The sequence below is a fragment of the Rhinatrema bivittatum genome, chromosome 1, assembly GCF_901001135.1.
Source record: "Rhinatrema bivittatum chromosome 1, aRhiBiv1.1, whole genome shotgun sequence".
Lineage (NCBI taxonomy): Eukaryota > Metazoa > Chordata > Amphibia > Gymnophiona > Rhinatrematidae > Rhinatrema > Rhinatrema bivittatum.
The window spans coordinates 621208482-621223769 of record NC_042615.1 but is presented as its reverse complement, the minus strand read 5'-3'; the positions used below and the strand labels follow the sequence as shown (position 1 = coordinate 621223769).

Here is a 15288-nt window from a genome sequence, read left to right as displayed (position 1 = left end):
ATCCAAATCCCCCGCCGGGGCTGGGTTTTTTTTTTTTTTGTCGGAAAAAAAAATGGAACTTTACGTCCTTGTATCGACAACAGCGGCAGGAAATTATTTCTTTACAGAAAGGGTGATGGATGTTTGGAACAGCCTCCCTGTAAAGGTGTTAAGAGTTAAGAACAACATCAGAATTCAAGAAAACATGGGACAAGCACAAAAGATCCCTGAAGGCGAGGCAGGGACTATAAAGCTAAGCAAGTGATGCAGATTGGCAGACTGCAAGGGCTCTATGGTTTTTATCAGCCGTCGTGCGTGCCATATAATAGAACGCACAATAAAAAAAAGTTTATCAACTTAGATTTTTCTGGTGCGTTGCATTTTCGTGCTTTCCTGTGGACAAACACAGCAATCATAGCACTTTATTGACTATCTTACATGTGCTGTTACAATAATTCATAAAAAGATTACAAATAAAAGGAGAAAATATATAACAAAATATTACAAACCACAATAAAGTAAATGCCAAAATTTTCGTCCTGTTCGCTATTTTCTACTCTATTTCCTTCTGCGCCACTTCTCACTCACCCTCCCCTTTTGCCCTTCTCTTTCACTTCCAAAAACCAGACTCACTGCTCATTGGCCTCCGTCCTATTTTGTTTCCCGCCCCAACCGCCAAATTGCCCGTCCTCCATACTGCAACCTTCTGATTGGCTATGCAGAATTCCTCGCACGCTAATTGGCTGCAAAGATCTTACAGCAGTTTAGCTGTGGGACCTGATTTATCTTTTTTTTTTTTTTCCCCCTTGCATCCAATTCGAAAACGAAACGATTCATTTAATGGGAGGATCGGCAGGAAGTCGTCAACAGTCTCTTGGTGGCACGTTGAAGTACAGTTACCCCCCCCTACCCTTCATCGTCTTCGAATTTGGAACCTGCGATTCTCACAGCAATCAGCCAGTTTGGGACTGACCGGAAGTGACGCGCTCGGGAAGGCGTTGCGCCGCGCTTGGTTGTAGTGGCGCGGTGTAACTGCGGGTCGCGGCTCCGGCTCCGGCCGCTCTCGTGCTCGGCTGCCCTTTCTCCCGGGATGTGCTGGCGAGGACCATGGAGAGCAGGCGAGCGGAGATCCCCGGCAGTGTCCTGGACGACTTGTGCAGGTTAGAGAAGTGAGAGGGGAAGCGCAGTGGAGAGAGGCATAGCAACAGCGGCAGGAGGAGGAGGAGTGGTGGTGCACTATATCAGCACCGCCTCTCCGTTAATAACCCGTCTGTAGCTATAAAGAGAGAGAGAGAAATGTGTGGCATACGCGACATAGTGTGTAAACAATATACAATCATAGTAATGCAAGTATCGGCATGAATACACACAATTATAGCGGTAGGGAAAGTAATAATTCAATTAGCGTGAATGTATTTTTGGGTATGTGTATATAGCGAGCAGGGTCTCCGTGAACACAGCAGTAATGTAAATTATATTTTTCAAACTTGTTTTTGTTTCCGAGACATAAAAACACAACTGTTTACATAAAACATGAAAGTCTGGCGAAGTACGTCTAGAATTAATATATACACGTTCATCCACTCTAGCCAAACAATCCCAGTGAACATATTATGACCTTCGCCACTTCTAGTAAAGTGCCCATTATATGGTCATTGCCTTCTGACTTGTCTTTAAGTAGGTACGTGATCTTCTCCATAGACGCGATCACACACACCAGTTTTACACATTTATAATCTTAGGACAACATTGTAAGTAGTAAATATATACATTCAGTAATTGAAGGAATGTGACTTAACATAGAGTTTGGAAAGAGACTTGTGGCTAGTTCTATGGTATTTGTAGTCCTGTTTCTTCCATTTCCAAACAGCTGAAAGTACACAGTGCATTGAGCGGATGTATAAAATAGGCGTGGCAAAAAATACTTCCCCCCCCCCCCTCCCAGAAACTAGGTCACATCAGATCCCTCTAAATCAGGGAATACAGTTTCCTTTTCTCTTAATTATTCCTGTATGCTTTTGATTCATGTTTTATTACATTTATTCATTTCAAGAATTGTATTTGAAATATTTTGGCATTATATAAATAGAAAATACAAAATGTAAAGTTTCATTTGCGTATTTAGCTTATACTGTACCTGTTCATTGGTAGCAATGAAAACCGTGAAATTTGGTATTTTAGTTCATACTCCAAATTTCTTTCCAGTAAACCTAAAGGTCATTCTCCTAAAAACGAAACAAAAGCTAGGAGCAAGCATAACATGCTGCCTCTGGAAAGAAAGGGCAACTCAAAATACTTATTGGATTTTTATAGGCCAGGACCCCACCACTAGATTCTCCCATGCAAGGGAGCTGTATGTAGCCCAACTAAACCTCACTCTTTTTTTCTGTCTACTTAATTGGTATTTCTTAGAATAAAGATCTTTGGGTGTGTGTTGTTGTTTTTTTTGGCCCATTTCACAGTCAATTTCTGGAGACTAGAGTGGCAGATCTGGAGTAGCTAAGGCAGATGAGAGGTATATAGAGGAGACCTTTCGGGATATAGCAGCCAAGTTCCAACTCCAGTCTGCCAGCTCCTGTTCTGCCTTGGAGGAGCAAGGTCACCTGGATGGAGAGCATCACCTTGGTGTAGCATGAAATTATTCTGTAGCCAAGATCTGCTTTCTAGGTAATGCATTATTCTCTTGCCCTGAGGAAGGGTTAGGTTGGCCATCATAGTTGGTGATACCGTAATTAGGAATGTAGATAGCTGCGCTGCTGGTTGACATCAGGATCGCTTGGTAACATGCCTGCCTGGTGCGAAGATGGCGGACCTGACTTGTCATCTAGATAGGATGTTAGTGCTGGGAGGAGCTGGCTGTGGTGGTACAAGCAGGCACCAATGACCTAGGAAGTTGATTTAGTAAGCTTGTTCTACCGACGACCATAGGTCCTGAGTCTTGTATTGAAGAAGATGCGCGCGCCCCCTCCCCCCCCTTGGGCGGAGGCATTTGTGGTGAGGACAAGAGTGTGGGACAGCTCCTGGAGGGGGGAATCAACATTCAATACCTCCTGGTTGCAGCCACCTCTGAATGGAATCCGAGATGCTGAAGATATTGGGCCCATTGGGATTTTAGTTCCCATTGTAAACATTGAATGTGTAAGCAGATGTGAAAACTACATGAATGGTGGAAGCCAAATGGTAGAGAAGTACAAGCAACTGACGAACTGTGATCTCTGGTTTGGGAAGCAATTCCGTGCAGAGACTCCAGATTTTCTCCACTCTCTTGTGCAAGAAAAGCTCGGCCCTGGGTGGAGTCTATCCATGCTCCTATGAACTGAAGGTTCTGGGTCGGTTTGCATACCGAATTCTCGTAGTTGAGGAAGCAGAGAGATTCTAGGCATGTGATGGCTGTTTCCGGATGTTTCTTCAATTATAGCCTTTCTGGGGATACTATTAACCAGTTGTCTAGGTAGGGAAATATCCTGATTCCCTGGCATCTTAGGTGCGCAACTGCCACAGCCACACATTTGGTGAAAACACTGGGAGCCGAGGACAGACCAAAGGGGAGTATCTTGTACTGGTAGTGCCTCTGGAAGCAGAAGAACTGCCAACAGGAGGGATATATTGGGATGTGCATGTATGGATCCTTGAGATCCAGAGAGCACATTCAATCATTCTGTTGGATGAATGGAAGAATTAGTTTGAGTGAAGTCCATTTTGAATCTTTCTCTCCGGATGTGCTTGTTCAGGAAACATAGTTCCAAAATGGGACGAAGTCCTCCGTGACCATTTTGGTATCAGGAAGTATGGGGAGTAGTAGGCCATATTGATCTTGTGTTCTGGAATCGGCCGGATGGCTGTCTGCTCGAATAGAATTTGAATCTCCTGCTGAAGGAGAGACAACTGGGAAACATCCCTCGACCCTCTAGGAAGACGGGCAAGGGATGGAGGTGCCGTGAAATCTAGTCGATAACCAACCCCCCCCACCTCCCGCACTATGTTGAGAACCCAGCAGTCTGTGGTGATCAGAGCTCATTCTGAAGCAAAATGAAGAATTTGTGCTCCCACTGGGAAGAGAGGCTATGGCTGTGCCGATCTCAAAAAGACTAAGGGGGTTTTTGAGTTGTTTTCTGAGACTGCTTCTGTTTCCATTCTCTTTGGCGTGGCCTTTGCTGAGCTTGCTGAGGCTGTAGCAACTGTTGATAGGGTTGTGCTGAAAGGACTGAAATTACTTGAATGGTCTCCTTTTACAATATAAAGATGTCTTGTATGGCTGGTAGAACCTCCCAGATGTTGACAGTCTGTTATGGAAGACGACTGTGCTGCCACAGTTTGCTCCTTGATTTGGGACACACTCTCCCTTAATTGATCACCAAAGGGATTTTCTCCCAAGCAAGGGAGATTCACCAGCTTGTAGTGAACATCTTCTCTGATACATCTGGAACGGAGCCAAGCCAGTTGACACACTGTGATTGCCATGGCTGACGTGCGGGAGGAGGTTTTGAAGGACTCGTTCACAGCTCTCAGCAGGTGTTTCAACCCTTCTTCTATGTCTATGCGGGATGATCAGCTGACTCGTTTCAATGTGCAGGAGCGGTCTTAGTGACTGCAAGCACTCCTACCGATACTGCACTTTATAAAATTGGTGCTGCTGAATCCTGGAGGTTGGCATTGCACTCTGGAAGGTCGTCTTGCCCATCTCATCCAAAAGCCTGTACTCCCTGTAAGGAGGTGTAGATGCGTGCAACCAATTTGATGACTACAGAAGCGTGTGAAAGTTGGACCACCCCATAAGGTCATTGATGTCTGCAATCTAAACTTGAGGTCCTACTTCCTGGAGGCTGGAAGGATGAAATGTGGAGACTCCCACATCTTTTAAAAACATTGCGTCCAGAATTTTGTGGGAGGGTAGAACTGAGGGTTCTGCTGGCACCTCCTAGGATTTTTAGTATTCCAAAGATTTCTTCTCTGGGATCAGGCAGTTTCTTGACATCCACTCCCAATACTCCTCCCAGTTTTTCTACAAACATGACATATGTTAGGTCTTCCAGGGGAGAAGAATGATTGGAGGGCTCCGTCGGAGGGGTTGCCCATCAAACTAGAGGGAGACACAGGTGAATATGTTATTTACTCTTTCGGATAGTAGAAAGACTAGGGGGCACTCCATGAAGTTAGCATGGGGCACATTTAAAACTAATCGGAGAAAGTTCTTTTTTACTCAACGCACAATTAAACTCTGGAATTTGTTGCCAGAGGATGTGGTTAGTGCAGTTAGTATAGCTGTGTTTAAAAAAGGATTGGATAAGTTCTTGGAGGAGAAGTCCATTACCTGCTATTAAGTTCACTTAGTGAATAGCCACTGCCATTAGCAATGGTAACATGGAATGGACTTAGTTTTTGGGTACTTGCCAGGTTCTTATGGCCTGGATTGGCCACTGTTGGAAACAGGATGCTGGGCTTGATGGACCCTTGGTCTGACCCAGTATGGTATTTTCTTATGTTCTTATGAACCATGGGCAACTGATGGAGAAAGCTGGGCCCCAGTTTATCTGGAGAGATGGAAGCCCGCAATTCTGGTGACGATGGTACGCGCTTGGAAAGTCCATCATCGCTTGGCCCTGGAAGGTTTGGAGGTGGTATGGTTGAGTACCAAGATGAAAAAAAGGTTTTGTACAATACCAATACTAATACCATTCTATCTTCCCCATTCCCTATATTCTTTATCTCATATGCCACTCTGCACTATCTACTGCTCTTGAACTTCAGAATGTTCTCCCTGTCAGCATCTCACATCTATCTCTCTGCAACATATTCTTCTGCTTCTTCTCTTACTCTCCTATCAATCCCAGTTCTGGACCTTAAGGAAACTTTCACCCTGTCAGTGCACATCAGTTACCCCTCCAATCTTATTATATTCTCCTTCTCCCTCCCTCTTCTCTTTTTTTTTATTGTGCTTACTGTGGAATGCCCACACTGTTTACAAGAAACTTGCCTAGGGGATTTCTCTATTCCTCAGCTATCAGAGACAAGTCACACCCCTTTGATGACATCACTCTTTGTCATAAAAGGGGGGGGGGGGAGAGTGGTTGTAGGTCTTGCTAGTAGTCTCTATCTCCAGCAGCTGCAGACAGGTCTGGACAAACTGCAAGAAGCTTTCAGAATTAGGGCTTGACAACTACCCTAATCTCTCCCAGGGGAATTTTCCTTGGTTGTAGGTTCCTAGGATATGACCCCCCCCCCTTGGTCCTTAGGAACTGGGTTAACCCTAGAAAGACCCCCACGCTTTTGGGAAGTAATTTTCAACCTTATTTTCCATCGTGACACACCTGACAAATGATGCATATGTGCATGACACACTGCACACTAAATTCTGCAGCTGAATTTTAAAAATTCTAAATATTTTATTGTTAAATGATGCAAGAGAGAAAATATACTTTAATTTCAATAACTGCTTTGTAAAAAAAATAGTAATTACATTTTATTACTTTCACAAAATTTTGAATCTTCACTTACTTTATTAGGGCAAAATCTGGGAATGATCTTTTGATACAGGATGGAATGGTAAACTCGTGCATCTCACTGTCATCCTCAAAACGTTCTTGCCTCTTCTGGAGTTTATATAGAGCAGAGCTAGGATGTTTCCCTTTTCAACTTGCCATACAAAAAAATATAGTCAAATTCTGTTATCCCCTCAGTAACAGCTCTTCAAAATCCGTCCCTCCAGATACTTTGTGAAATAACATAAAAACCTGCAAGAAAGGCACTCAGAATCTATATAGCAAACCTGCCATACTATTACAGCATCCAGGACTCAAAGAGCAACAACCCTACTATGAAAAGACAACACTGCAAATATAGAACACAATACACTTTCTGTTGGAAAAACAAAACAAACTAGGCTGCTAAAGATCCTTACCCAGAATCTACATGCCAGTCAGCAGAATGTCACACACTCAGAGCACAGACTGACCCTTACCTATTACAGAATAAAGGACCATAAATTAAAAACAGAAATATGCAATTACTGAAACCCTGAGAAGCCAGACTCTGGGACACCTTTCAAACTGTGCGCAGAAGTATAAAGCCCACAAGTAGTTTTTAATCATAGACTTTACATCAAGTTTCCAAAAGGAAAATATTCCCTATTGAAAAAGAGTTGGAAAAAGTATGTGCACAGACTTGCACCTACTAAAAAACATAGGTATTCCCTCCTCTGCCCACTCCTCAAGCAGCAGGCACATGTGACTGTTATAGGAAGCAGAAGCTTGCTATACAAAATGTTTGGTGACACACTGGTTGAGAACCTCTGCCTCAGGGAGTTAGGGGGTAGGAGAGGTCCTAGGCAATTAAATCAATTAGGGGAAAAACCCCCAGAAAAGAACAATAAGTGTGAGAAAAATCTCCTTAAGATGCCTGGAGGTCTCTCTTTCCATGTCCCCAGTCTCCTTACACTACTTCCCCTTGCTCCTCACTAGTAGGAGCAGTAAAGTTTTAATAAAAAGAAGAAAGGGGTGTGAACAAAGAAAGGAGGCTTTGGCAGGCAATGCGGTTGGGCCTGTGACCTGTGGATCAGTAGAGAACAAGAGGGGGAGGGAAGGCCTGGAACGCAATGCACCATTTTTGCAGCGAGCCATGGGGTCAACAGCTAAGTGCTTGTGCAGCATAAAAAAAAGAGAAAAATGCTGCAGATGTCTCTCCTCCTGTGGGAACAAGAATATTCCCTTGGTAGCAGGCTCTTTCTGCCCAGCCTACAATGCAGGCCTCGGCAGAGAGGCCCACAGAATAAAGGACCATCGCGGGAGCATTGGATGGCTGGCGCCATTTTTAAAAATGGCGCGGGCCATCCAGTGCTCCTACCATGTGACAGGGGCCGGCCAATGGCACGGATACCCTATCACATGGTAAGGGCAAAGGGCCATCGGTGCCATTTTGATTACTGGCAGCCGGAGCGGGAGATCGCTCCCGGGACCTCCACTGGACCACCAGGTACCTGTAAAAAGTTTTTGGGGGGGTTGGGAGGGTGGGGGAAGCTAAAGGATTAGTTTTAAAGGGTCGGGGTGGGTTTAGAGGTTATTTTTGTGTGCCGTTTTTCCTGCCCTCCCCCAAAACGATAAGAGAACCCCCACGAACAATATTGTGGGGTTTTCCTATCGTTTTGGGGGAGCCCCCGATTTCTGACTATTTTGAAAATATCGAAGATATTTTCAATCGTCCGAAGCCCGATTCACATCCCTAGCACATATGTGTAGTATGAGTGAGTAGGGAGCTCATTGTCAAGGGCATCTGGCCCAAAGGACCTGGGTTAAAGAAAGAGAAGCACTTTGGCCAGCCAGGAGATTGGAGCTCAGAGCTATTAGCATGGCATTGCAAGTGTTCTAGTGCCTTCGCAGTGGCATATGCGAACAGACAGGGAAGAACTCGCAACCACAGAGGAAGTGAGCGGGATTCTCAGTGGGGAGGAGAGAAACCTTTCCCAACTATCAGTATATATCGCAGAAAGGGAGAATGCTCAAGTGGACTTTCTCAGCAGGGACAGTTTGGATCCAGGGTGTGGGAACTCAACCAGGAAGCATTCCACACATGGTGGTGGAATGCTATGGGTCACCAGCGGTGGACTTAATAGCAACATGAGCCAAAGTCAGATCAGATTGATTCTTCAGTTGCTGCAAGGAGATTGGCTCTAGGGCATAGATGCCCTGATCCTCCCCTGGCCCAAGGATAGATTCCTATATGTTTCCCTCTTGGCCGCTGATAGGCAAGATGACAAAGAGAATGGAAAATCACTCCTAGATGGTGATATTCATAGATCCGCACTGGCCAAGAAGGCCTTGGTATATGTGGATCTAGTCAAGCTTGTAATGGAGGCCTCTCCATGGTTTTCAAGAGAACATCAGGTTCTCTGGCAGGGAACAATAGCAATGGTAGAATGGATCTATCTTATGGCATAGTCCTTGAGAGAGCATGCCTATGAAGCAGAGGATACTCTAAAGCAGTAATAGCCACCATGCTAAAGGCCTGCAAAGTATCAACCTTGTTAGCCTTTGTCAGAGTCTGGAGACTGAGGCATATTGTCAAGAAAAAGCAATTGCAGTATTAAGAATGTATATTCCAAAAATCTTAGAATTTTTACAAAAGGGCTTAGGGAAAGGGACAAGTCCTCCACTCCTCGAGGATACAGGTGGCAGCCAACTTGTGCTTCAGGGGCTGTATTAGAGGCACTTACGTAGCTGCTCATCCTAATGTGGTGGACTTCTTATGGGGGCCACCTTACAGGCCGATCTTCCCCCTAATGGGACCTTAACCTGGCCCTCGGCAGTCTTTGAACCCTCAAAGGAAGCATGCATTAAAGACCTTTTACTAAAATCAATCTTTTTGATAGCAATCTGCTTCACTAGACACATTTCCGAGTTGCAGACACTGTCTGGTAGAGAGCCTTACTTGGTGAGATCTCTGCATTCAGTCAGCTTTATACTGGTACCCTCTTTCCTCCTGAAGGTGGTGTCATCCTTTCACATGAATCAGGCAGTGATCCTGCCAGCTTTCGGGAATAAGGAAGTTAACCTTCACTTACTGGATGTATGTTGGGTGGTGATGCAATACCTCAAGATGACAAATCATTCAGGAAATTGGACAGGCCATTGGCATTTTTCAGTGGACCTTGGAAGGGAGAGGTGACCTTTTTAAGACCACAGTAGCAATGTGGATCAAGGAGGCCATCTCTTTTTAGTGTATATTCTCAAAGGCAAACAGGAGCCAGTGGTACTCTGCAATAGCACAAACATCCTCAGTCTCTCCAAGAGAAGTCTGCAGTACTGCTACCTAGTTCTCCCTGCATTCATTCTCTAAACATCACAGACTGGACATTCAGGCAGAGGAGGAAATGGCTTTCAGTTCTGGGGTTCTGAAAACAGCCCTGTCTTCCTCCCGCTTTACCTAAGGGGGTAGTTTTTGTCTCTCCCTAGTGTAATGGACTGGTGTAGCAAGTGATACCTTTTAAATTTATTCTTACCTGATAATTTTCTTTCTTTGAATCCTACTAGACAAGTCCAAGCCCCCCCACCCCAGAAAAACAGGGGCCATGAGGAAGCATGGAAGGAATTGCTCTCAATCTTTCTTTAATCCTCCTTTCTCTCTCTACCCTCTGTTAGGGGGTAAGGGGTGGGAGTGACCTCGAGGGACCATAACAAATACAATAACAAGATACATATAAAGGCACAGAATAGGGTTTTGTCTGGTCATTCTGTCAGGGGTTCTACTGGCAAGGCCTGTGACTATGCCGTCTTATGACAAAGAGTAAAGACATCAAGGGGGGGTGTGGGGGGTGTGCCCTCTGTCTCTGACAGCTGAGGAATAGGGAAATCCCCTAGTGTAATGGACTGGTCTAGCAGGACTCGAGGAGAGAAAGTTATCAGGTATGAATAATTTAACCATCTACTACAATGCTCTCACCTTTCAGACGCTAAAGAAATGTATATGGGTAAAAGATTCATCTGCTACCGAACCTGACTTTTCATCAGTTAATTTTGGTGTCCTGAAAGGAGGTGGAGATGACAAGAAGAGGCTGACAGCAATTGAGCAGCAAGCATTTTAGCTCTGCTTGTTCTATGCTTTGAACAGCTGGGAACTGAGTGTAGTAACAGGAAAGTTACATCAAGTACAGGCAACTTTGGTCCTTGGGTTGTGCAATCAGTTAGGTTTTCAAGATATCTATACTGACTATTCCTGAGATGCATTTGCATGCACTGCCTCAATCTGCTTCCAGTGAATGCAGGTGCATCTCATGCATATGTTCATTGTGGATAACCTGAAAACTTGCCTGGCTTGCAGCACTTGAGGACTGTAGTTGCCTACCCCTGAGTTAGATAATTTTCCCGTCGATAGCAGGAATGAGTGGGGGGGGGTCCCTGAATTTTAATCAGTTGGTCTCTGCTCTCAGTTCCACAGGTAAGTTGTTCCACAGTTTTGCACGGCTGTTGAAAATGCTCTGTTTTGTAATCTTAGTTGATGATTAGTCTTTACCAATGGGAGATCTAACTGATGGGCATGAATAGATCTTAGACTCTGGAAAGGGCCATGCCATTTCAAGTGATTCTTAAGATAGGGAGAACTTTTCACACCAAGACCAAAATCTTAAATCTCCATTTCTTAACAATTTGAAGCCAATGCAATTTTAGAAATAAAGGTGGTATAGCAACTCTCCTTGAGTTGTCTGTTAAAATACTTGCACTTGTACTCTATATAATCTGGAGTCTCTGGGTAACTCTCCCCTGAAATCCCAGATACACCGCATTATAATAATCAACCTAAGCCATGCATGTACTACTATCTTCAGGCTGTTTTTCCATCCTTAATCTCATAAGTATAATCTGTGCCTCCGTATTCGAGCAGGAATCTAAATTGACAAAAATTTCACCTCTAAAATCAGAGGAATGTTCAGACTTTATTAACTGTTAATTTTTGTAAATCCAATCTGCAATATTTCCATTTTTCTGGTATTCATAACTAATTTGTAGTCTAACCAATTGATAACCCCTCCTTTTATTCATTTAACTGAGAGAGTCCTAACTGGATTCTTTCCCAATGGAACCAGCATCTGAATATCATCTGTGTAAAACAAAAAAAAGAGCGAAGAATAAGCTTCCTCAGAGATCTCAAATATTTAATGGCAAGGGAAATAAGTAAGATCCTTGTGGTACTCCACATAGAACTCTTCTAGGCGAAGACTCTGCTCTATTAAAAACTACTAATTGAATCCTATTCAGAATGAAGCAGTCCAATTATTAACAATATCCCCTCAACTGTTGGCAAAGCAATAACAAAAGTGAGTGATGCACCCCGATCAAAGGCACTAGAAAGTTCCAGCAGCGTCATCAGTACCAGCTGTCCTTTATCAACAGATGTTAGGATGTCATTCAGCATAGAGACCATAAGCCTCTGCTACATCCCACGTGAAAGGCAGCTTGAGAACAAATCTAATCCTCATAATTTTCCAGAAACTCAGTAATTTGATCAGTACCACTTTTTTTAGTGAGTTTGGCCAGATATGGAAGACCAAAAGCTGGTCAATAATTGCATACCTGGGCATTTCCTATATTTCTGGACAAAAAAAGAAAGGAGACCCAGGAATAAGACCAATCTGGAAGCGCTAGAGCCAAACAGGAAAGATAGTATTCTGTGACCTGCTAATGAAAAAGCAAACATGACAGACCTTTTAGTCATTAAAGTTTTCATTCAGCTTTTTGTGATATTTTTTAAAATTTAATTTTCTTCTGCTTTGATTTAATCTTCCTTTAATGTCTTCTTTATGAACTTACCATGAAAGCGTAATTTTTATTTTATAGAGTTTATTTTTATAAACTTTTTTTTATTGAAATTTTTTCAAATACAAAAATAACAGTTCTGATACATTGGCTATCAATTTTCATATTTGTAATAGCAGGAAATATAATAATACAACCCAGGTTGGTAGTTGATCATTTTGACCACACAGATCACATTTTTGACAAACTTTATATCCCTGTTCCATCCTGGCCTTAGATTATTGAAGAGGCAGGCTCGTTGTCATGCATGCATCTGGCATAAAGATAAATTGTCATCAAATCGAAAGAATTGGGCTGAAACTAACAAACATAATCGAAACTGCTATCTGTGAAGAAGTTTATTTCCCACAAGATCAAGTCAACTATTTAAAACTGTAGTCCAGCTTTTGAATCAGCCCTTTAATGTCACTTCCTAAGCAATCCTGCTATTCTGCACACTCTTTATTTTTCATCTTTTCTAATAAGGTCAACTCAATTTGAAATGCCCTGGCTGCTCCTAACACCTCCTAGTGATTTGTCATTACTTTGGATATTGTCTTTCATTTTCTCAATTTTCGTCTTTTAATCTGACCTCTGCTGCAGGTGTCACTTTACTTTTGAAATCCTTACATTTACAACATTGAAACTGTTGCCAATGCCATCAAATTAATTTAAAAATCCAGTCCTTGTTTTATTGGGTTCCATCTTTTGGTACTCTGGAACCTTTCCTGATCAGTTAAAAAAAACCAAAACAAAAACAAAACGCCAGGGTCTGCTGCCTTCTCGAAAAGGAGGCTTTAGATTGTAGTGTCTTAGCGAATTATAGACACTCTAACCTGGCTTTGATTTAAAAAAATTCTAGAAAAGGTGGTATTTGAGCAGCTCAATGACTTCATTGGCAAGACCACTGTTTTACATTCACAATGCCCATAGTACAGAATCAACCTTACTTGATAACAGACTTCATTCAAATGGATAATCAACTGAACTGCAAAAGTTTCATCAATAACACTACTAAGGATTGTTTTTTCAAACTTCAAGTATTAAAATGATTGAGACCTCTCCTCCACTTCCAAGACTTCCATACAGTGCTCCAGGCAATCATCTTTTCAAAAATAGATTATTTCAATTCTCTTCTGCTCGGCCTACCTGCCAATACCATCAAACCCTTACAGGTGCTGCAAAACGCCTTAGCCAGGATTCTGACCAAGACCAAAAAAGAGACCACATTACACCCATCCTGATGAACCTCCACTGGCTCCCAATCAAATTCAGAATCTTGTACAAAGTTCTAACGATCATCCACAAATCCTTTTACAACATCACCCCACTAGAGCTCAAGATCCCTCTTCTACCTCGCATACCATCCAGACCGGTAAGAACAGCGTATAAAGATACACTCCAGGCCCCCCCCATAAAAACCACATTAAGAAAGAAAGCCCTCTCCTCTTCTGGACCAACACATTGGAACTCTCTTCCTCCAGATCTCTGGCTCGAACAATGTCCGATCACCTTCAAAAAAAAGACTCAAAACCTGGCTGTTCAATCAGGCCTTTTCCTAACTCAGATGATCTGCTGAATCAAACAAGTTGCTCGCTAGAAGACCTTCATTTTTGCTAGCAATCAGCTCTTTCTTTATAGACTATCATAAATTTTTCCCTCCTAATCCCAATGTTTTTGCTTCTTAAACACCAAGGTATTAAAGTTATCTCCCTGGTTATCTCAGTTCTATGGATCCAAGTTTGTCCTTCCTTGTTTAATGTAATGTAATGCATTCGTTTATGCGCAGGCTATTGTTACAATGTAAACCGAAGTGATTTGTAACTTGTTACAAGAATATCGGTATATAAAAGTGTTAAATAAATAAATGTAGGTAAGGTAGCACTCAGTCTTTTTAGACATGAGCATGGCCTTCAGTACTGTTAATCCTGTTAATCATGTGCTATAGATTTCAAATCTTGAAGAGATTGATCTTGCTGATGGGCTTTTATCCTGGCTCATTCCTGCTTATCAGGACATTCATTCCAGGTTGAATGGAATCAGTAGGTGTCAGATGCAGTTTGTTTGCCTTTAGGTATCCCATAGAGTTCTGTTCTATCTCCTTTTAATCTTTTCCTATCCCCTTTGGCCGCAACTGTACAAGACCGCAGCTTCTCACCATCATTCTAGGCCAGATTGACAAACTAAAGAGTAGCAAATCACCTGGACCAGATGGTATGCATCCTAGGGTACTGAAGGAACTAAAAAATGAAATTTCTGATCTATTAGCTAAAATTTGTAACCTATCATTAAAATAATCCATTGTACCTGAAGACTGGAGGGTGGCCAATGTAACCCCAATATTTAAAAAAGGCTCCAGGGGCAATCCGGGTAACTATAGACCAGTGAGCCTGACTTCAGTGCCGGGAAAAATAGTGGAAACTAGTCTCAAGATCAAAATCGTAGAGCATATAGAAAGACATGGTTTAATGGAACACAGTCAACATGGATTTACCCAAGGGAAGTCTTGCCTAACAAATCTGCTTCATTTCTTTGAAGGGGTTAATAAACATGTGGATAAAGGTGAATTGGTAGATGTATTTGGATTTTCAGAAGGCGTTTGACAAAGTCCCTCATGAGAGGCTTCTAAGAAAATTAAAAAGTCATGGGATAGGAGGCGATGTCCTTTCGTGGATTACAAACTGGTTAAAAGACAGGAAACAGAAAGTAGGATTAAATCAGTGGTTCTCAACCTTTCTAATGCCGTGACCCCGCAATACAGTTCCTCATGTTGCGGTGACCCCTCGCCCCGTGAGGATGGGGTGAGGGCGGGGCTTTGGTCATATGGGGGCGGGGTTATGGATGGGGTTGGATTTTAGTGCACACTTATCATTTAATTATGACATTTATAATGTGAATGTAACTCAACTCACCATAGGTTCTCACATGCATGGCACACTGACCCATGATAGTCACGGGGCTAGATGTAAAAGTACAGTTTGTATCCACAGGAACCCCCCTGACCCACAATAATGGATGTAAAGCAGAA

The 15288-nt window shown here is 42.9% G+C and overlaps 1 protein-coding gene across 1 annotated transcript in view; it reads left to right on the top strand.

Annotated features, from left to right (window-relative positions):
* The first annotated feature begins 837 nt into the window (after window positions 1–837).
* DCP2 (decapping mRNA 2) overlaps window positions 838–15288 on the top strand; it is a 106091-nt gene continuing 91640 nt past the window's right edge. The window contains exon 1 of the mRNA XM_029571565.1: window positions 838–1139. Within this exon, the coding sequence (XP_029427425.1) occupies window positions 1087–1139 (53 nt within the window). The 5' untranslated portion in view covers window positions 838–1086. The remainder of the gene's footprint in view (window positions 1140–15288) is intronic.